The 20,117-nt window shown below is 56.9% G+C and overlaps 2 protein-coding genes across 3 annotated transcripts; one reads left to right on the forward strand and one right to left on the reverse strand.

Annotated features, from left to right (window-relative positions):
• The first annotated feature begins 1,075 nt into the window (after positions 1-1,075).
• ILVBL (ilvB acetolactate synthase like) lies at positions 1,076-11,737 on the forward strand. Of its 2 annotated transcripts, none has more exons than XM_081091396.1 (16): positions 1,076-1,171; positions 1,668-1,812; positions 3,502-3,703; positions 3,827-3,954; positions 4,036-4,174; positions 4,265-4,376; positions 7,522-7,621; positions 7,756-7,853; positions 7,969-8,105; positions 9,088-9,222; positions 10,245-10,359; positions 10,446-10,615; positions 10,692-10,762; positions 10,842-10,913; positions 11,068-11,173; positions 11,289-11,737. In XM_081091396.1, the coding sequence occupies exons 2-16, from the start codon at positions 1,684-1,686 to the stop codon at positions 11,465-11,467; spliced, it is 1,893 nt and encodes a 630-aa protein (XP_080947522.1). In that variant the 5' UTR covers positions 1,076-1,171; positions 1,668-1,683; the 3' UTR covers positions 11,468-11,737. The 2 variants fall into 2 exon arrangements, with proteins under 2 accessions (XP_080947522.1, XP_080947523.1); XM_081091397.1 differs by having other exon boundaries at positions 1,076-1,141.
• Position 11,738: 1 nt separating this feature from the next.
• SYDE1 (synapse defective Rho GTPase homolog 1) lies at positions 11,739-18,134 on the reverse strand (the record flags this gene model as incomplete). The annotated part of the gene is made up of 8 exons (XM_081091227.1): positions 11,739-13,018; positions 13,271-13,496; positions 14,004-14,164; positions 14,340-14,466; positions 15,114-15,328; positions 15,494-16,141; positions 16,250-16,591; positions 18,047-18,134. 8 exons carry the CDS (start codon positions 18,132-18,134, stop codon positions 12,621-12,623), a joined length of 2,205 nt encoding a protein of 734 aa, XP_080947353.1. The 3' UTR covers positions 11,739-12,620.
• Between the last annotated feature and the right edge of the window lie 1,983 nt (positions 18,135-20,117).

A 20,117-nucleotide genomic window follows, 5' to 3' on the forward strand; every position in this document is an offset into this window, starting at 1 on the left:
ATTAGCTTAGGAAGTTTAATTGGGCCTAGAAGACCCTTTTAGGAAGTTTGCATTTTATCCTGTTAATTATAGAGCGGGGTTGAGCTGGTGGGTGAGAGACAGGAAGGAGAGGGGACCTGTTTGGAGACTGTTGGAATAATACAGAACAGCTCTCAGAGTGATGGGGAAGAGCCTGTTTAGAGTTTTCTTCAAGAAGATAAGTAGGAGGGTTCAGGGGGACAGCAAGTGCAAGTAACTCATTGGAGGAATTTTGCTAAAAATTTAGAGGAGCAAAGGGACAGCAACAGGTAGAGAATGTGGGGCCAAAAGTATTAAAATATATATTTTTTCATTTTCTTTCTCTCTTTTTTCAAAATAGGTTAAATTAAAACCTAGGAATGATTCCCTAGAATCTAGTGTCTAGATGATGAAATTAACGATGGTGTGTAATCCTCGGAGGAAAATCCCAAAAGTTGTCAAGGGACGGGAGCCAGTGCAAAAATGGCAGGATTTGTCTTGGACCAGAGCAGGGTGCTCGGTACTAGAGTCATTCTCCCTTTACTGATGGGGAGACAATTTTCCCGAGGCCAGACGGCTGGAATACGGGCTTGAACCATGGACTCACAGCACTTGGAGCCCAGAAACTCCAAGGGCGGGGCGGGGCCAACAGCGGAGGCGGGCCTACCGACGGGGGGGCGGGGCATCTGCCTTTGCCGGGTTACGATTGGCTAGGAGGCGGAACCTGGTGTTAGAACGAGGGGTGGGACTTGTTTGGGAAGAGGCCCCAGATGGTGGACTTTGGGCAGCCGCCCCGTGACCTTCCACGACCGCCCAACCTGAAGGTATACCGCACGGCTGGCATGGAAAGCGGGCTGGACTCGGAAGGCCCGAAATAAGGGCCTGCAGCGTCGGGCCAATGGAAGACCACGGAAGGTGGGCCTGAGTGGGCCTTGGCAAATGGCAGACGTCGATGGGCGTGGCCTCCTGTACAGAAGGGCGTGAGGCTTGCACTGCGAACCAATGAGAAGCGAGAAAAGGCGGGGCCTGTGTCCAGAAGCGTGGCTACGGCTCTGCGCACGCGCGAGTGGCCATACTACTTGGCGCTGCCCATCAGTTTGGGTGAAAGGAACGCGGCCGTTCGCCTGGATCACGTGACTAGAAGGTGCGCGGAATTCCTGTGGAGTCATTTCTTGTAGGTGAAGGTTGAAGTGCCCGGGAAGTTGGAGAAACATCCCGAAGTGACCTAAGCTCGGGGTTGGGGTCAGGCTGGGGCTCTGGCGCTCGCTCGGGGGCGGGGCCTGGCTAGACGGGTGGGGCTCTCCGCTGGGGCTGAGATTCGGCACCTGGACGTAAAAGGTAGGCGATCCATGGAGAAGTAGGTAAGCGGGCAAAAACTATTTTGAAGGCATTGTAGTTGCACTGATCTGTAGTCGCCTAGTCTGGGGGTGTTGGCAACTTAAAGGAGGGAGCCTAGCGTGACTAGGGGCTCGGTCTGGATCCCGAGAGGCGTGGCCTGGCCTGGCCTGGGGGGCGTGGCTTCGGGCCGGACTTCGCCGCATCAGGGGCGTGGCCACGCTGAAACTCCGGGGAGGGGGCGTGGCCCGGGATCCGTGCGGGAGAGGGGGCGTGCCTTCCTCTGGGTAATTGATCTCTGCGTTCTGGCCCTGGAACCGCCCTTTCTCCTTTAGGTGTCACCAGAAGGAGATGTCCACGGCCGCCGCCCCTGCGGGGAGCTTCTCCCCCTCCTTCCAGCTTCTGGTCTGCGGGACGCTAGTGGCTGCCGTGCTGGGTGCCGCGCACCGCCTGGGGCTCTTATATCGGTTGATGCACAAGGTGCGGGGGCACCGAGGGGAGGCGAGCTGGGGGCAGCCAAAGGAAGACCTAGCGAGGGACTATCAGGAGAGTCTTTCCAGGGCCCTACCCCATACACGCCCTGGACTTTGCCTTGTGAGAGGTAATGGGGAAGTTACCGCTGCCAGGGCACTCAACACCCCATCCACCTCCTTCCCCAGGGGGCTCGAGCCCTTTTCCCTGAACACAGTGGGGCCATTGCTCCTGCTAGGAAGGCAAGCCCAGGAGAATGTGGCTGGGACAGTTGCTCTCTGCTGAGCTCTGTGTTTCAGAGTGATTATCTCATGTACCCAACATGTCCCAGAATAGATGCCCTTGTTTCTGTCTGCATTTTCCTTCGAGAAAGCGGAGGCTCAGAGAGGTTGTGTGGTTGCTTGCTTCAAATGACCTCTTTGCAGAAAAGCTGGACCTGGCTCTGAACTACTTGGTGCCTCAGAAATTTACCCCTTCCCCAGATTCCTTACCCAATCTTTCCTAGCCTGGAGCAACCTTGATCTCTTCCCAGAACTTCTTCTTTTAGACAGAAGCAGCACCACTGGCCTTGAAGACTTGTGGAGCTTTAAGGCAAAGGGCCCTTGGTTTTTGGGGTTGTGTGGAAGCTGGGCTGGGAGGCCGCTCCCACTCCCAGGCATTTGGTGGCTGGCAGCCTGTCAACTGGGTCTGGCCCAGGAGTGGGAGGGAACCTGGTAGTCTGGAGTCAACAGTCAGGCTGCCAGGCCCCGATATTGGAGGGCAGGCAGTTCTGGAGTCACAGCTGGTAACTCCTGCCTCGTGCTTTTGGCCACACTTCCCTGGGTGTTGTAGATCCACCTTCCCCCTCTCTCCCTGATTCTCCCAACATCTCTGGGTGGACAGTGTAACAGAGCAGGGAGCTTAACAACGTTGATTGTATGGGACTTTGAATCTTGCTTGGGCAAGTCTTGGTCCCCTTAGCTGCAAAAGGATATACAGTTGACTCTTGACTAACATGGGCCCTCTCATGTGCAGATTTTTTCAATAAATACAGAATACAGTAAATGTGCTTTTTCTTCGTTATGATTTTCTTTTCCTTCCTCTTCTTTTTCTAACTATATTTTTATTGATTTCAGAGAGGAAGGGAGAGGGAGAGAGGGATAGAAACATCAATGATGAGAGAGAATAATTGATTGGCTGCCTCCTGCCCACCCCACACAGGGGATCGAGTCCACAACCTGGGCTTGTGCCCTGACTGGGAATGAAACTGATTTTCTGGTTCATAGGTTGACGCTCAACCACTGAGCCATGCCAGCTGGGCTTTCTTACGACTTTCTTAATAATGTCATTTTTTCCCCCTAGCTTACTTTATTGTAAGAATACAGCATAATCTACATATAACCTGCAATATATGTGTTAATCAACTGTTTATATTATCGATAAGACTTATGGTTAATAGGCTATTAGTAGTTAAGTTCTGGGGAAGTCAGAAGTTATTAGTGAATTTTTGACTTTGTGGGGGTTGGCACCTCTAACCCCTGTGTTGTTCAAGGGTCAACTGTAATGACATGAGGATGGTAAGATATGTGCCTTCCCCACATCCTTCTGGCCCTGCTCCCTCCCTCCTTCCTGGGTGTGGGGGATCACCCCTCTTCCCACCTGCCCTGGTGCCCTTGCCCTAGTTCTTGACAGTCTTCCTCTTCTGCTTCATGGGCTTAGGTGGACAAGGTGAGCAACCGGCATGGTGGGGAGAGCGTGGCAGCTGTGCTGAGGGCTCATGGTGTGAAGTTCCTCTTCACACTAGTTGGTGGGCATATTTCCCCGCTGCTGGTGGCCTGTGAGAAGCTGGGCATCCGCGTGGTGGACACGCGCCATGAAGTCACAGCCGTGTTTGCTGCTGATGCTGTGGCCCGCCTGACTGGTGAGGGCAGAGCAGAGAGGGCTAGGGGTTGGGATGGGGGATCTTTGAGGGGCAGGGTTTTCTTTGGGGGGTGGCCAGTAGGATGGGCATTAGGTGCAGAGGGTGACAGGGTCTATATTCCAGGAACGGTGGGCGTGGTGGCAGTGACGGCAGGCCCTGGCCTCACCAACACAGTGACAGCAGTGAAGAATGCCCAGATAGCCCAGTCCCCAGTACTGCTTCTGGGTGGGGCCGCCAGTACCCTGCTGCAGGTACCCTGACCTCAGGAGGTGGGCTCCAGGGAGGTTTGGAGGGCTCCTCCCCCATAACTCCCTTGAACCCGTTTCCACCAGAACCGGGGCGCACTCCAGGCCATTGATCAGATGTCCTTGTTCCGGCCACTCTGCAAGTTTTGTGCTTCTGTGCACAGAGTGCGGGACATCATGCCCACTCTGAGGACTGCGATGGCTGCTGCCCAGTCGGGCACCCCGGGTAGGTGGTAGAGGGCTGGGTAGTGGTCAGGTCCTAGGACCTGGGGGTTAGGGAAGTCCAGCAAGCTCAGTGTCCTCCCTACTCCCGCAGGCCCTGTGTTTGTGGAGCTGCCCATCGATGTGCTGTATCCCTACTTCATGGTCCAGAAGGAGATGGTGCCAGCCAAGCCACCCAAGGGCCTCATGGGTCGAGCAGTTTATTGGTGGGTATCCCCACTCCCACCATGACCTCCTCCCTTGTCCTGCAACCTTTTGCCAGCATTTATCCCTCTTTGAGCTATTTATTGATTTGCACATTAATGGAGAGTAACCAATTATGGGAAGAGAATTCTAGGTGGAGGGTATAGCATATGCAAAGGTCCTGAGGCAGGAATGAACTTGGTGGGTTGGGAAAGCAAGGTGGCCTGTGAGGGCAGGGGCTGAGTTTACAGCAGGTGAGCAAAGAGGAGCGGGGGCAGGGGCTGAGTTTAGAGCAGCCAGCATGGCTCACTGGGAGTGCCTGCAGTTTTACTTTTAATTCGATGTCCATTAAGAAGCATTGCAGGGCCTTAATCAGAGGTGTGGGATACCCTGATTCAGGCTTTTATTACGTTTCCTCTGGTGTTTGGAGAATGGACTCCAGTTGGGTGGGAGGTGGGAAGCCAGGGAGGAGGTATGGTTGTGCCCAGGACGAGAGGTGATGATGGCCTGGATCTGGGTAGTGGCTGTGGGATGCAGAGACATGGATGGATCACTAATGGGTACCTGGAGAAAGGGACTGGAGTGGGTCCCTGCAGGCCTGTGACATGGGCACAGCTCACTCTGGGGCTTTGAGTGGCAAGTGGCTAGGATCTTGGAGAGAGCAGGGTAGTGGGGCTGGCCTGGGGTAAACCTGAAGGTTTTAAAAGAGCTAAGGAGTTTGAGGGGCACTTCCTTCAGTTGAGCAGATAGAAAGGGGTAGGGGCACAGCTCAAGCAGAGGTATGTGAAAGGGTCCATTTATGGTCCTGGCTGAAACTGCACAGGAAGAGGAAGAATCAATCCTCCCTCCCACCTTTGCCCATCCTTGCCCCTGCTCCTTCCAGTCCTCCTTTATATATTGAGCAAGTGTGCTATGTGCCATGTACCAGGGTGAATATGGGTGACAGTAAACAAGACAGACAGGTTCCTGAACCCTGGGCTTGGGAAATGCACCTTGAGGGGCAGTTCAAGGAGTAGCGGTTTTACTCCATGTCTTTTATAACAACCCTTCGAATTAAGGTATTTTACTGAATGACTTGCATGAAGTCATCCAGCTTGTTAATGGCACATGAGGATTCAGCCTGGAGGAGCCTTCAAGCGCTTTACCCACAAAGCTGTGGGCCATCTCTAATGAGTGAAATGGAAGTCCAGAGACATGGGTTCACATTCCAGGACTACTGCTAACTAGCTGTGTTAACTTGAGCAAATGGTTAAACCATTTCCCCCCATTTTTATTGAGATATAATTGACAGACAGCACTCTCAGTTGATGGTGTAAAGCATAACAATTTGACTTACATATAATGTGATTAAACCTTTTTTGGCTTCAGCTTTCTCATCTGTAAAATGAATGAATGTTGCCTGCTTTTCACTAGACTATAAGTCTGTGAAGAATAAAATGAGATAGTTTTGATAGTGCAAATGCTCAAGTCTAAAGAATTAACCATTATTATTCTATGTAATAAAAGCCTAATATGCTAAGTGTCCAGTTGTCTGGTCTGCTGTTCAACCAATCAAAGCACAATATGATAATGAATGCTAAGGCTGCTCAATTGCTTGTTATGATGTGCACTGACCACCAGGGGGCAGACGTTCCAACTGGTAGATTAGCTTGCTGCTGGGGTCCAGCCAATCGGGACTGAGCGAGATGGACTGGACACGCCCTGGAGCCCTCCCGTGGTTCCTGTCCGGCTGGCCAACCTCCCGCGTCCCTCCTGGCCCTGATTGTGCACAGGTGGGGTTTCTCGGCCTGGCCTGTGCCCTCTTGCAATCCGGGACCCCTTGGGGGATGTTGGGAGAGCTGGTTTCAGCCCAATGGCGGCAGAACAACTGGTTGCTATGACGCGCACTGACCACCAGGGGGCAGACGCTCAATGTAGGAGCTGCCCCCTGGTGTCAGTGTGCTGTGGGAGTGCTGCTTAGCCAGAAGCCAGGCTCATAGCTGGTGAGCACAGTGGCAGCGGTGGTGAGAGCCTCTCCTGCCTCCGCCCCAGTGCTAAGGATGTCTGACTGATGGCTTAGGTGGGGAGTGGGCCTAAGCTGTCAGTTGGACATCCCCTGAGGGCTCCCTAACTGCGAGAGGGCGCAGGCCAGGCTGAGGGCCGCCCCCTGAGTGTATGAATTTCGTGCACCAGGCCTCTAGTTTTAAATAAGAACACGGCTGAATCCCGTGTCATGTCAGGTGAAAGGCAAGGTGTCTCCTATCCTTCCTTCAACATGGTTAGGGAACCAGGAATAGAGAGTGGGGCTCAGGGATCCTAACACATAGGAAATGGTCAGTAGTCATATCTGGGAGGCAGAAGTTTTAAGCAGTTCTGTTCTGTGGCCCTGACAGCCTCTTTGCTCCCTGGCCTCATAGTCCCCTCCACCTCCCCTCTTCCCAGGCTTCCCTCCTCAGCCCTTGCAAGGCTAGCTTTTGCCTTTTCTTTTCATGTTGGGGGTCTCCATGCTTCCTTCCTTGGCCCCTTCTCATTCTCTGCAGTTTGACTTCAAAGAGAAACAGAAGCTTCCCGTTCCGACTGCTTCCTGCCAACACCCATGTATCTGGTTTTGGCTGGATTGGGCGTTCTAAAGGGCAGGGCTGAGCAGGATTTATCTGTGTATCTTCAGAGCCCTGCACGGGGCTTCATGGAAAACCAGGGCCCTGTGTCCCAGTGAGTAAGGAGACAGAGAAGGGGATGTCGGAAGCTAGAGAAAGGCAAGCGTACTGATGATGTGAGTGGCTCCACTGATGGAGGGTTTTGCCAAGTGCTTTGTATCCTGAATGGATAGTTCACTGAGCCTTGGGAGGGAGGCTTCCTTTTACATTTTACAGAGCAGTTTGCTCAGAAAAGTTATATCATTTGCCCAAAGTCACACAGCGAGGAAGCGGCAGAGCCACCTCTGCCTACGCCTGCAGCCGTCCCTGATCCTGGCACTCCTGCCTGTGTCACTTGTTTCTGAGGGCCTGTGTCGGGTGGGAGTGGCCATCAGAAGCTTCCAAGGGGAAACTGGCTGCTGGAGACTTGACCACTGGGGTTTGTCCCTGGGCCATTGCTCGACCACCCCTGTGCCTGTCCGACTTCCCTCCTTCAGCTCCTGGAACCTCAGTAATGAATCCTGGTAACCACTCTTTCCTTTCCTCTTCGCAGGTACTTAGAGAATTACCTGGCCAATCTCTTTGCAGGAGCCTGGGAGCCTCGGCCCGAAGGGCCCCTACCTCTGGACATCCCCCAGGCATCCCCCCAGCAGGTAAATTGCCCCTCTTTCCTGGCCAAGGACTCCACCTGGCAGGACTGCCTGTCCCTGAGTCAGTATTGGGACTTTGATCTTAGGGGCTAATGGTGACTCAGGGTCGGCTCTTTGAGCCCCACCTCTTGCCCCAGGTTCAGCGCTGTGTGGAGATCTTCAGCCGGGCCAAAAGGCCCCTTGTGGTGCTGGGGAGCCAGGCCCTACTGCCCCCGACACCTGCCAGCAAGCTTCGGTGAGAAGCCTCAGCCCTGCCTTTACTATCACATTCCTGGTCCCTGGTCCCCTGGTGCCCTGTGGGGACTGGCAGGCCCGGGGCCACACTCACTTCTGCTTACCTGGACCTGCAGGGCTGCGATGGAGACTCTGGGTGTCCCCTGCTTCCTGGGCGGGATGGCACGGGGGCTGCTGGGCCGAAACCACCCCCTGCACATCCGGCAGAACCGTGGTGCCGCCCTGAAGAAGGCAGACGTCGTTCTCCTGGCAGGTGGGCTTTAGCCTCTACCCCCTCTCTTCCCTTTCCCTCACTCCAGGACCCCCCCCTTACCCTGTGATCCTGCCCCTCCTAATCTGGTGCTCACCGGCCCTACCCCTGCCCCTTTCAAGGTTTTGAACAACTCTGAATTTGAAATTCACCTGGACTCGTGCCAGGTTGTAGTTGTGTGCTGTGACCCAGCTTTGCACAAAGGAGGACACACAGATAGTGGGCTCTGTGGAACTTTGTGCACAGCATTTGCATTTGTACACGTTATACAGCATTTATCCTTTATACAGCATGTACACATACGGCATATACATTTTCACATAAAGTGCTTTGAAGTCTGCCGGACACATAATACTTGTATCCGTTAGCTATTGCTGTGTAATAACTTTTCCAAAATTCAGTGGCTTAAAATGCAATTATTATTTCTCAAGACCCACCAACAGGTAAGGGGGTAGGTTTTCTGGTTTTGGCAGGGCTCATTCAGGAGTCTGGTTGAGGCGGCAGGAGGGCAGCTGTGCCCATCTAGGCTGGGCTGGCTCACATACTTGGGGATTGGCTGGGGCTATCGCTGGGTTGGCATGGCCTCAGCTAGGATTCTGAGTTCTCACTCTTCTCTACCTCCTCCTCCATGTTCCTCATCATCCAGCAGGCTGGCTTGGGCTGCTTCACTTGGAGGATGAAACATGTAGGGCGGGGGGAGCAAGGTTATTTAAAGGAGAGTGAAAGCTGCAAGGCTTACTGAAGCCTGGTCTCAGGAACGCATGCCAGCCCTCCTGACACATGCTGCTGGCCAGAGCACATCCCGAGGCCAGCCCAGGTTTAAGGGCAGGGGAGCTACAAAGTCATCACAGGTGGCATGGGGCCATGGAGAGGTGAAGAACGGGCACCCTTTTGTATTCAGTCTGCTATGGTGGATTAAATTAGGTAGGGGGCATCCCCCAGGACACTGGCCCTCCATCCACTGTTCCCCTGTCTCCCACCCTAGGAGTTGTGTGTGACTTCCGTCTGTCCTATGGCCGTGTCCTCAGCCGAAGCAGCAAGATCATCATTGTCAACCGTAACCGGAAAGAGATGTTGATCAACTCAGACATGTTCTGGAAGCCCCAGGAAGCTGTGCAGGGTGAGCCCCTAACGCCCCACACACGTGCTCCTGGGCCCTCTGCTGCAGCTGGCTCGAGCTGGGTTCTGGGTTCTGGACCTTGCCTGAGGGAGCACCCAGTCAGCCAGAGCCATAGATTCAGCTCTCAGACTGATGAGTGCTTCTGCATGAACACAGGGTGGGTGTGCACCAGAGGGAAGGCCTGGGAATGTCCATGTGACCATGTCCCCTGCTGCAAATCCTCTCCTGCTGCCCGCTGCTGTTAGGACAGAGAGCTCACTCCTTGGCCCCTGAGGTCTCTGTCAATGTCATAACCTCAGCCCCGAATCAGTTCTCTCCCCTGGCCTTTCTGTGCCCTGCTTTGCCCATCATTGCAAGGACATGGGTTTCCCTGCAGGGCTGGTGACAGGGACCTCTGTGTCAAGCAGAGAAGTGGCAGTTTCATTCATCATGTTTGGGAAGGCCCACTGTAGCAGTTGGGGGGGGGCAGCGAGTTGGAGGGGCCAGGCGGCGTCAAGGGGTCTGTTAAACTGGGTCAGGACAGAAATGACAAGACCTGGATCGAGGATGGACAGGGAAAGAGAAACTCAACTTCTCTGAGCCTTGAGGTGATTATTTCCTAATGCAGATGATGAAAAGTGCATCATCACCAGCTCGTATATTTGCTCACAAGCACTCTGTGTGCCTGGGCTGTAGAGATGTACTTGGCAGATGGAAGTGTTTTTAGCAATATCTTTTAGAGGAAGAACTGATAGAACCTAATCTGGGGTGTCATGGGGAGGCTGGCGAACAGGCTGGCTTGGGTTTCTAACCCACTCTGTCCTCCCTAAACCTTGTTTCTCCAGCCTTGCCCTCCCTCTCACCCTGGCTGCCCTAACCTGGTTCCCAGGATGTTTTTCCCGATTTGCTCAAGGAGCGCCCCTGGCCTGCCTCCTTGCCTCCTGTTCCAAGGCTCCTGTTGGCTTCCTGTTGGCTGGGGCCTCGGTTGCTGAAAGGGCAGAAGGAGGCCGCCTCTCTGCAGCTGTGCCCTCTTCCTTCCCCAGGAGACGTGGGCTCCTTTGTGTTGAAGCTGGTGGAGGGCCTTCAGGGCCAGACATGGGCCTCAGACTGGGCAGAGGAGCTTCGGCAAGCCGACCAGCAGAAGGAGAAGTCCTTCCGGTGGGGGCTGGTGGACATGGAGGGTGGTGGTAGGTTCCCAGCAAGGTCTGCTGCTGGTCCTGCTGACCTGCACTGGTCCATTGCAGGGAGAAGGCGATGATGCCTGTATCCCAACACCTGAACCCGGTGCGGGTGCTGCAGCTGGTGGAAGAAACGTTGCCTGACAATTCGATTCTGGTGGTAGATGGCGGGGACTTTGTGGGCACTGCCGCCCACCTGGTGCAGCCCCGTGGCCCCCTGTGCTGGCTCGATCCTGGTAAGGAAGGGCCTACGCCTGGGGCAGCTTGTACCGTCCAGTCCCCTTCACACCCACATGCTCTTGGTTCTCCTAGGGGCCTTCGGGACTCTGGGGGTTGGAGCAGGATTTGCACTTGGGGCCAAACTGTGCCGGCCAGATGCTGAGGTGAGTCAGAGCCTGGAGGCAGGTGGCTTGCTGCTTTTTGGGCCATGAACAACCCCAGCTATGTCCTGTCCCACCTCAGGTCTGGTGCCTGTTTGGGGATGGAGCTTTTGGGTACAGCCTCATCGAATTTGACACCTTTGTCAGACACAAGGTAACGGGCCGCCCCAGGTGAAGCCTGAGGTTCTGGGAGATGTCATCAGGGTGGGCTGGGCTGGGGACGGGGTTGCTTCTGCCTGGCGGAGGTCCTCTGGCTGGCCAAGCCTGGGGACTGAGTATTGTGGCTTGGCCTCATCCTCTCCCTGCAGATCCCAGTGATGGCCTTGATAGGGAATGATGCTGGCTGGACCCAGATTTCTCGGGAGCAGGTGCCCTCTTTGGGCAGCAATGTAGCCTGTGGCCTGGCCTACACTGGTGAGGGGCCTGGCATGGGGGAGGCTGCCCCTGGCTCTGCTGGGTGTGTCTCTCTTGGGCTGGCTGCATGGTGGGCTGGGTCCCTGCCACCATCTGACTTGATCTCCCTTTTTAGATTATCACAAAGCAGCCATGGGTCTGGGGGCCCAGGGCTTGCTGCTCTCGCGGGAGAATGAGGATCAGGTGGTTAAGGTGCTTCGTGATGCCCAGCAGCAGTGCCGAGATGGCCATTCAGTCGTCGTCAATATCCTCATTGGGAGGACAGACTTCCGCGATGGCTCCATTGCTGTGTAGGGCCTTGTGGGTGCCTTCCTACCCCTGCACTACTTAGCTGGTCTGGAGTCTCTTCCTTGCCTGCTCTGGGTTATCCCGTGGGGCTCAGTGACCCTATAATCCTCCCTGAGGCCAGGGAGGGGCTGGAGGGGTCAGGGTTCAGAGAGGCTCCCTGGAAGCACAGGAGAGCTCTGGGGCCTTTTTCTTTGTGGTCCCAATTGTGCCCTTTCTCTTTTTTTACACACGGAATAAACCACCCCTGGTCCACGTGGGCCCAAGTACTCATCCCAGAACCTGTGCATATTGATTTATTGTTCACAAAGATGGAAGTGAGGGGAAGAGGGGGGTAGACAGACGGGGACCCTACTCTCCCACTGGGCACCAGTACTGGGGATTTCAGGGTACTCAGCACTGTGAACCCTTCCCCCGTTCTGTGGTCCCTGAAAGAGCCCCACACGTCTGCTCCAGACGTGTCCATGCACTCTCATCCTCACACACAGACACACACACACAGAGGCAATAAATACGTTCCGTACCAAAGTGCCCCAGCCTGACACTTCAGGTGGGGCCCCTCCAAAAGGGAGGTCTTATAAGTGCTCAGTTTCTTCAAGGACGCTGAGGAAGAATTGGGGAGGGGAAACCTACTGTTTTTCTATAAGCCCAGGCCGCCCCTATCCAGCTGGGGCCCAGGTAGGGGCTGCTCTTGACCCCACCCCAAACCGCCTCCTCATAGTCCTTGGGCCCTCCCAAAGGGAGGGAGAAGCAGAGTGCAATGCTCAAAGCTAATACTGATTTGGTTGGCAGCAGCAAGAGGATTGACTGGGGGGTGTCTCACCATCCCAGGGTGATGCTCACATTAACTGGTGTTGCCCGGGCCAAGGGGAGGCAAGAGAGGCCAGTCCAGCAAGGGGGAGATGCTCTTGGTCCTCAGAAAAGATGGCCACAACAGCTGGTCCCCAAATCTCCAGTCCCTGGCCTTTGCAACCAGTACCCAAATAATTTAGCACTGGAAATGAGAAATTAAATCTCAGCATCTGCTGGCTGGTCGCTAGGCAACTCCCCAGCAATCCGGAGCTAGGCCTGAAAGACAGGTCTGGTCCCTTTCTATCTTTAGGGCACTGTCTCAGCAACCAGGAGCCCGGCCCTTAGTATCCGGGGTCCCGCCCCGCCCGGCTCAGAGGCACACATTGATCTGCTTGGAAAGCTCTCTCTCCAGGTCCAGGATGAGGGCATCAAAGTCTTTGAGGTTCAGGTGCGGGTTGAAGGGCGCTTCGAAGTCATCCTCGAAGTCTGCGGCGCCCGTGGGCTCCCCTGCCTCCTCGTCTTCGCTGTCGCTGCCCGTCACGTGGTCGTAGTCGGGCCCGGAAAGGAAGTCCCGCCCACAGGGCAAAAAGTCCCTCCCGCAAACGCTCCAGTCGCCGGCGTAGCGGTTACTCGGCGGGCTCTCGGGGCCGCCCCGACCGCGGGGCCGCGTCACTACTTCAGGAGCCGCCAGCGGCAAGTGCAGCGGCGGCTGCTGTTTGGGCTGCAAGTACGGGTCGAGGTCTGTAGCCTCTGGGGACCTGCGGGGATCTGCAGAGGGAGAGGGCGGGCTTGTGATGACAGTACATAGAGGCGGCAACCGGGTCTCTGATTGGCTGTTTAGGTAACCAGCCAGATCACGATATCTCTGATTGACATGTTGAAAAGCAGCGTCAAGCCTGGATTGGCTAGATATGAACTGGTTGCTGAGGCAACCAGGCACTGGTTTACTCTGATGAGGAGGCGTGGCTTACTTGAAGCCTGAGAATCTGATTGGCTGCTGGGGGGGGGGGGCGGACTCACCTGGCCAGGCCTGCAGCAGGTAGTGCAGAACTTCGATGTGTCGCTTGAAGTCCACTGTGTTGGCAAGGCCCGGGCCAGAGCTGCGGCTGCGGGGCCTGCCGGGGTCCTGGCGCGCGGGCAGCAGCACGGGGCCGAAGCACACAGCCAGGTTCTGCGCGGTCATGCGGTTGTGGGTGTGGAAGGAAGAGACGAGGCGCAGGTGGTCCAGGAGAAGCGTCAGCGTGGCCTGAGGAAAGGGTTGCGGGGGCATGAGGGAGACCGAGGCGGCTCGGAATGGGAAAACAGGTTCAAGGTCTCACAGCTGGGAGATGACAGCTAAGACTTAACCATCAGGTATTAGTGTGATGATTCCATTTTGCTGGAGGGGAGACCAAAGGCCACCGCTTTGGAATGACAAAGCTTGGACTTGAACCCATTTCTCTGTGTGTGTGGCAGGGTTGATATTAATCCCATTTTATAGATGAGGGTATTGAGGCACAAAGAGGGTCTGGACTTGTCCAGGATCCTACAGCCAGGAACTCCCTTGTGCATTTTTTATATATCCTGGCTGTGCAGCCTTGGGTAACTCGCTCAACTGCTTTGGACACCGCTTTCCACTTTTATGAAGAGGGGATTCCAATAGCACCTACTTAATGATGCCTCACGCTCGTGGCCATTACGGCCCAGGCATGGGTGAAACGTTCTACTGTCAGCCCACTCCTTGTCCTACCCACCCCACCCATGCCCAACTCACCCTCTCGACATCTGGCAGGCAGCTGAGGAGCCCACGGGTACCCTCAGTGCTGGGGGGAGCCCTGCTCGGGGCCCCTCGGGCCATGGCTTCCAGCACCACTTGATAGAGGGGCTGGGTGATGAGTGGGGTGGGCAACTCTCGAAGATAATCCTTGAGGATGCCTGTGAACACAGGGCCCACTCTGGTCAGGGCAAGCCTGGCTTCTGGAGGGATCAGCTGGGGCTGAGAGGAGGGAAGAGGAGGAGGACAGGTGCAGGAAGGCGAAAACGAGGCCATTACTGCCATGAGGTGAGGGTGGAATGAGGAGCGGGCAGGGGAGGGAAGAGGCATGCTGACCAGTGATGACATTGATATCGGGGTACAGGTCCTCAGAGAGGCAGACTGCTGCACTGTCCCGCTCAAAGGCGTCCCGAAGCTCTTTCTTCACAGCTGCTGAGCCGCATAGACGGTATAGCCCCACCACCTAGGTGTGGGAACAGAGAGGGAATGTCTTCTTGCTGGGGCTACAGATTGATCAGGGCTCGGTGGGGTGGGGTCTGGAGTTCTGGGCCAGGGTAGCAGTAGGCTGAGAAGTTGGGGCTAGCTGTAGCCTCATTGGCTGCCTTCCTGCTCCTCTGACACCTGTCATGGGGTCCCTGCCTGGCTGCCTGGACAGCCTGGATCTGTAAATCCTCTGCTTGTTTCACTTGTCCTGGTACCCACATCCTTTGACTCAGGAAACTCGACTCCTCTTCAGTTCACTTGTCACCTCCTCTAGGATGCCTTCCCTGACTTCCCAGCAGGTGAGGTCCTGCTCTGGGCTTCCCAGCTTCTTCAGTCTTATCCCAGCTACAGTTTTATATTTGCACGTTATTATTGGAGTCATGTCTTTTTGTCCGGAGACTCTGAGCTCCAGAAGGGCTGGGATCTGATGTCACTAATTGGGTGACCCATAGGTTTGGGGCTGAGTGCCATGGTCTAGGGGGGCCTCCTGCCCTTGTCTAGGCTGGGATTGGAGCCAGGAGCATCCCAGGCAGGGTCGAGAGGAAGTCCTTGCCTCAGTATATTGGGGGTCCTGGGGAATGGGTCTGAGGTCTGGGGGCTAGTTGGGGTGTGGGATGAGGGGCTCACCCGCAGCCCTCGGCGCTCGATCTGCCCCACACACTTCTGAATGATAAGGGGCACCTGGCCTGGGGGCTGCTCCCTCTCCACCAGCAGCCGCAGGGGCAGCCCGAAGACACGGGGCTCAGCTGTGTGGGGTGCTTCCCGCTGCTCCGTCAGGGCCAGCTTGGCATACAGCAGCCCCTGAGGCTCCAGGCGCACGGCCAGCTGCTGGGCCTGGCACCCTAAAGACACAAGGGGACTTAAGTGGGGTCTGCCCTCACAGGCTCCCGCGCCCTGGCCTCCTACTCCAAGCCACACCCGCGCCCTGGGCTTAGCGCGCGGGGCACTCTGGGGGAAGTGCTGAACCCTGTGCCCCACCGATCCCCCCCTGCAGCCTGGCATCCTACCTCGGAAGACGGTGGGCAGCAGCACAGTGCCCTGGGCGCAGGGCCGGTGCCTCCGCACACAGGGGTCCCACACCAGCACCAGCGCTCGCAGCAGCCGGGCCGCCTCCAGCTCCAGGTGGAAGGTGTGGTCCAGGCGCAGGAAGTCTGGCCCTCCGCGCAGCGGCCCAGTTCGGGCTCTGGCCACTCCATCCACCTGGAGCAGGCAGCAGAGGTCTCTCGGGGTGGCCCCAGGCGCGGGCCGCAGCCCCCCCAGCCCGTACAGGTGCAGGCTGAGGCGGCCCCAGAGTGCGGCCGGCGGCGCCCGGGCAGACGGGCCCACCTCGTACGGCTGGAAGGCGGTCGGCGACGGGGGCCCTGCTGGGCGCTCCGGGGAGTCACCATCACTGAGGTACCCAGCCCGCAGGCCCCGAGCGCCCCCGGCCACTGCCGCCCGCCCAGGGGTCCCCACACTGCTGTCCAGGTGGTAACGGCTGATGACGGAGCCCGCGGGGGCCCGATCCCGCTCGCGCTCCCGGCCCGCCCGGGTGCTCCGCAGGCTCAGGCGGCGCCGCAGCTCCGGCAGCTTCTTCATTTTCATGGACAGGCGTCGGGCGGGGCCCGGGGACTTAGTTCTCGAGGCTTTGGTTGGGGAGTTGGAAGGGGCCACACCTGTGGGGACACCAGAGTTCAGCAACCGGGGCTTGGCATGGGGCTGAGGCCTGTGGTCATCTTGGGGAGCTAGGGTGTGGGTGGGGGGCGGGTACGGCTTGTGCTCACCTTGTGGGGCCACGCCCTCTGGCTCAGCTAAGCCTGGCTGTGGCCCTGGGATCTCAGGTGCGGGGGGTCTGGGGTCCTCCTCAGGGATGGGGTTGTACCAGATCTCGCCTGCAGGCTCCCCACTGCCAGGTGCCCCAGGCCCCAAACAGGCCTCCTCTGGCGGCTTGGCCCCGCCCAGTACCCATCTTCGGCTGCTGGGCTCCAGGCTCTGCAGGTAGGCCCCTCGCGAGGGACTTCGGGATGCCTCAGGGCTGGGGGGCCCCTCTGCTCCAGCCTGGGACCCTTCGAAGGCCTGGGGCTCTGGCTCTGGAGGGCTGGGCTCCAGGCGTTGGGCTGGGTGGCCTGTTGGAGAGCAAGGCAGTCAGGCGCAGGCCCTCATCCCCCCAAAGAACAGCCCCAGCCCAGGCTCTTCCCCCAGCAGGGGCTGGGGTGCTTGTTTGGAATGGGATTGGTTAGCCAGTTTAGAGTCCACCCTGTCTTAGTCCCCGAGGTCCCCAAGGTCCCCAAGGTCCCCCTGCCTCTGGCCTCAGGGGTCCTCTGGTGGGACTCTGTTCCTGGCTCTGATTCTCCACCCCCTCATTAACCCTGGCATGGAGCCTGGCCCCTGTCACTTCTCACTGGGTGGCTTAGGGCAAGTCACTTCCCATCTCAGAGCCCCAGTGTGTCCTGTGACATGGGGGGATCTGATGCCCTTTCCAGGGGGGCTTCAGGGAGCTAGGCGTGGGGCGCACTTCCTAGGCCCCCATGTCTGGTCAAGCACACAGTGGCTGGCTTGCTCGGAAGACAGGAGCAGGCATGACCTCGAACACAGGGTTCTCCTTTCCCGCAGCACGTCCCGCCCCCCCCCCCCCCCAAGTCTGTCTTCCAATTCTGACCCCACTGGGAGTGGGCCATCTCTCAGCCCAGACCAGAACCCCGGGTCAGTGCCTTGGCGCCTCCCCTTGCTCCATTCTCCCCTCCGACATCCAGGCTGTTTCCTGTGTGTGTTTGTGCGTGGGCACCAGTCCCATCTCTACTCTGGGAATCTTTGGGAAGGGCTGGTGGGGAGGTCCGATCCAGGAGTCATCTGGTCTCCCTCCTTTAACTCCTTCCTTCCTCGGACTTCCTGCCCGAGGCAGGTCCCATTTCTTTTAGGTCCCATCTTGCTTGCCTGCAGACTCCCTCCTCCCCTCACCTCCAATTTCTACCCGGCTCTCTATTATGAGCATATTCCAAAGAGCTGTTTAAGTCACTTCACTAACCCTGGGCAAATTACCCAACTGCGGCCTGCCTCAGTTTCCCCATCTGTATCAAGGGGACAGCTGCCTGGGCGGCTTAGGTGGAGGCAGCTGCAGTCACTGGTTAATAATAGGTGGGAGGGGTGAGGGGCGCCTACTAGTTCTGATGGCCAGGTCTCCCTCCTGCAGAAGTGCGCTCCCCAGCTCCTATCTCCGGTCTCCGGGGCTCAGAGCGCCCCTTGTCCTGACTGGGCTCAGCGTCCCAGCTCCCAGCTCCTCAGCGCCTCCACTCCCCAGGCGCACCGCATCGGCCCATTTCCTGTCAGGGGCGAGGCCCCCTCCCGGGCCTCCCAAGGAGCCCGCAGCGCTGGCATCCCGGGCTGGGCGCACATAACGGTCCGCGCCCCTCTCCCCCCAGCCCCTTCCTCCCAGGACCCCTGCCCGTCCCGATCCCTCACCCCAGCCCGCAGCCGGCTCCGCCGGGCTCCCCTGTCCCCTCAGCAGCCTCTCCTTGGGCCCCGGGACCCCCTCCAGGCCGGGCGGGGCTCGGCGCCCCTCCTTCGTCCCCTGTCCCGCTCACCGCGCTCCTTCGCATCCGACTTTTTCCGGGGAAGTTTCTCCCGGCCCCGCAGGCGGGAGAAGGTTTTCCTGAGCAGCGGCTCGGCCATGCTGGGGCCCCGGCCGGGCCGAGTGCGAGCCCTGGGTCCGGCCGCGCTGCCCCCCGCCCGCCGCCCCGCCCGGGCCGTCGCGCCCCGCCCGCCTCCCGCCCAGCGCCAGCAGGAAGCGCATTCCGGGAATGCTTGGCCCAAACTTTTTTTTCCCCTTCCCGCGGCCTGAGCGGGCGATGCTGGGAGTTGTAGTCGCCCCGGCGAGAGGGGCGGGAAGGGGGGCTCCGGGCTACCTCCCTGGTCCAACTCCGATCTCTGTCGGGCGCAGCCCGGGCCCCAGTCCTCCCTCTTTCCGCTCTCCCTTGGTGACCGCCAGTTCTCTTGGTTTTATCTCCAAAACGCATCCTGCACGTGTCCCTTCTACTCCTCCCCATATACTGCTCTAACCTGTTGCAAGCTCTTCCGTGGGCTCCTGGATGCCACAGTGCCTCCCTCCTCCACCCAATTCTGTCTCCTCCGAGTTCCAGTTCCTGCTGCTGTTTAACAAACAACCCCCAAACTCAGTGGCGCAAACAGCCATTGTATGATGCGCACAGACGTGGTGGGGCAGGAGGTGGGGCAGGGCAGAGCGGACACGGACTGCCTCTGCCCCTTAGCTGGAAAGACTTTGAGGCAATCATCTGGAGGCATGCTCACTCACAGGTCTTGCAACTGATACCAGCTGTGGACCGGGGCACCTACAGGGGCCTCTCCTCCCAGGAGGTGTGCAGGCTCCTTACACAGCCATCCAGGGCCCCCAAAGTGAACACGGCCGCCACTGTATTACCTTTCCTGGCCACCCACCCTCGAGTATCACACTGTGCCACTTCTGGCACCAAATTCAAGGGGAAGGGACATAGATGCCATCTCTCTCAGTGGGTGATGTGTCAAGGTGACCTTGTGCAAGAGGATGTGGGGTGAGAGAGATTATTGGGGTGGTTTTGGAAAAGTTAACCCCTCATTCCTACATTCCATTCTCCACACAGCACCCAGAGTGGACTTAAAAAGCTGAAATCAGATCATGGCACACCCCTGCTGAACAGTCTTCTTATGACTGCTCACCCCACCTAGAATAAAATCCAGATCCAACAAAACTTCTGCCTTCATCTCCTTGTTGTCCCCAGCACTCACTTCAGCCTCCTCTCTGGGACTCCTTCACAAACTATTCCTGCCCCAGGCCCTTTGTACATGCAGTTTCCTCTGCCTCAGAAACCTTGGTGGTTCTTTTTAAAAAATGCATTTTTATTGATTTTAGAGAAGAAGGGAGAGAGAGAGAGAGAGAGAGAGAGAGAGAGAGAGAGAGAGAGAGAAATATCAATGATGAGAGAGAATAATTGATCAGCTGCCTCCTACAGCCCCCCCACTGGGGATCGAGCCCACAACCTGGGCATGTGCCATGACTGGGACTCAAACCATGACCTCCTAGTTCATAGGTTGATGCTCAACTGCTGAGCCAAGCTGGCCGGGCAAAATCTTGGTTCTTCTGAAGCTGTCTCTTTCACATCCTTTAGTTTCAATGGCACCTCCTTGGAGGCCCTCCCTGACAAACTACCACCACCCAGTCATGATTACATCAGTGTATTTCATTTCTTCGAATACTTGCTTCAGCTTAAACTTAATAGCACCAGTAGTTTGTTCTAGTTTATCTACGTCCTTGTTTAGACTGAAACTCCACCAGATGCTTATCTGTCTATTTCACTGCTGAATGTTCAGGCAGGAGATCAGGTGCCAGGTGATGAAGTTTTGGACAAGATGGGTGGCTAGAAGGCCTGGACAGAAAAAGTGTTGTTTGCTTATGGTGTCTCAATGTAGATCTATGTGTTTATTCTACTTAGTGATCTTTGAGCTTCTTGGATGTATAGATTCATATCTTTCATCAATGTTGGGAAGTTTTTGGCTATTATTTCTTCAACTATTCTTTCTGCCCCTTTCTCCTCTCTCTTTCCGGGAGGCCCATTGTGTATATGTTGGTATGTTGGTAGTGTCTCACAAGTCTCTTAGCTC

Source organism: Myotis nattereri (genome assembly GCF_964212035.1).
Source record: "Myotis nattereri genome assembly, chromosome: 5".
NCBI lineage: Eukaryota > Metazoa > Chordata > Mammalia > Chiroptera > Vespertilionidae > Myotis > Myotis nattereri.

Coding starts and splice junctions, on each gene's coding strand:
- ILVBL (XM_081091396.1), top strand. CDS start 1,684: ATGTCCACGGCCGCCGCCCCTGCGGGGAGCTTCTCCCCCTCCTTCCAG. Junction 3,704..3,826: donor TGCTGTGGCCCGCCTGACTG/GTGAGGGCAGAG, acceptor TCTATATTCCAG/GAACGGTGGGCGTGGTGGCA. Junction 10,763..10,841: donor TGTGCCGGCCAGATGCTGAG/GTGAGTCAGAGC, acceptor GTCCCACCTCAG/GTCTGGTGCCTGTTTGGGGA.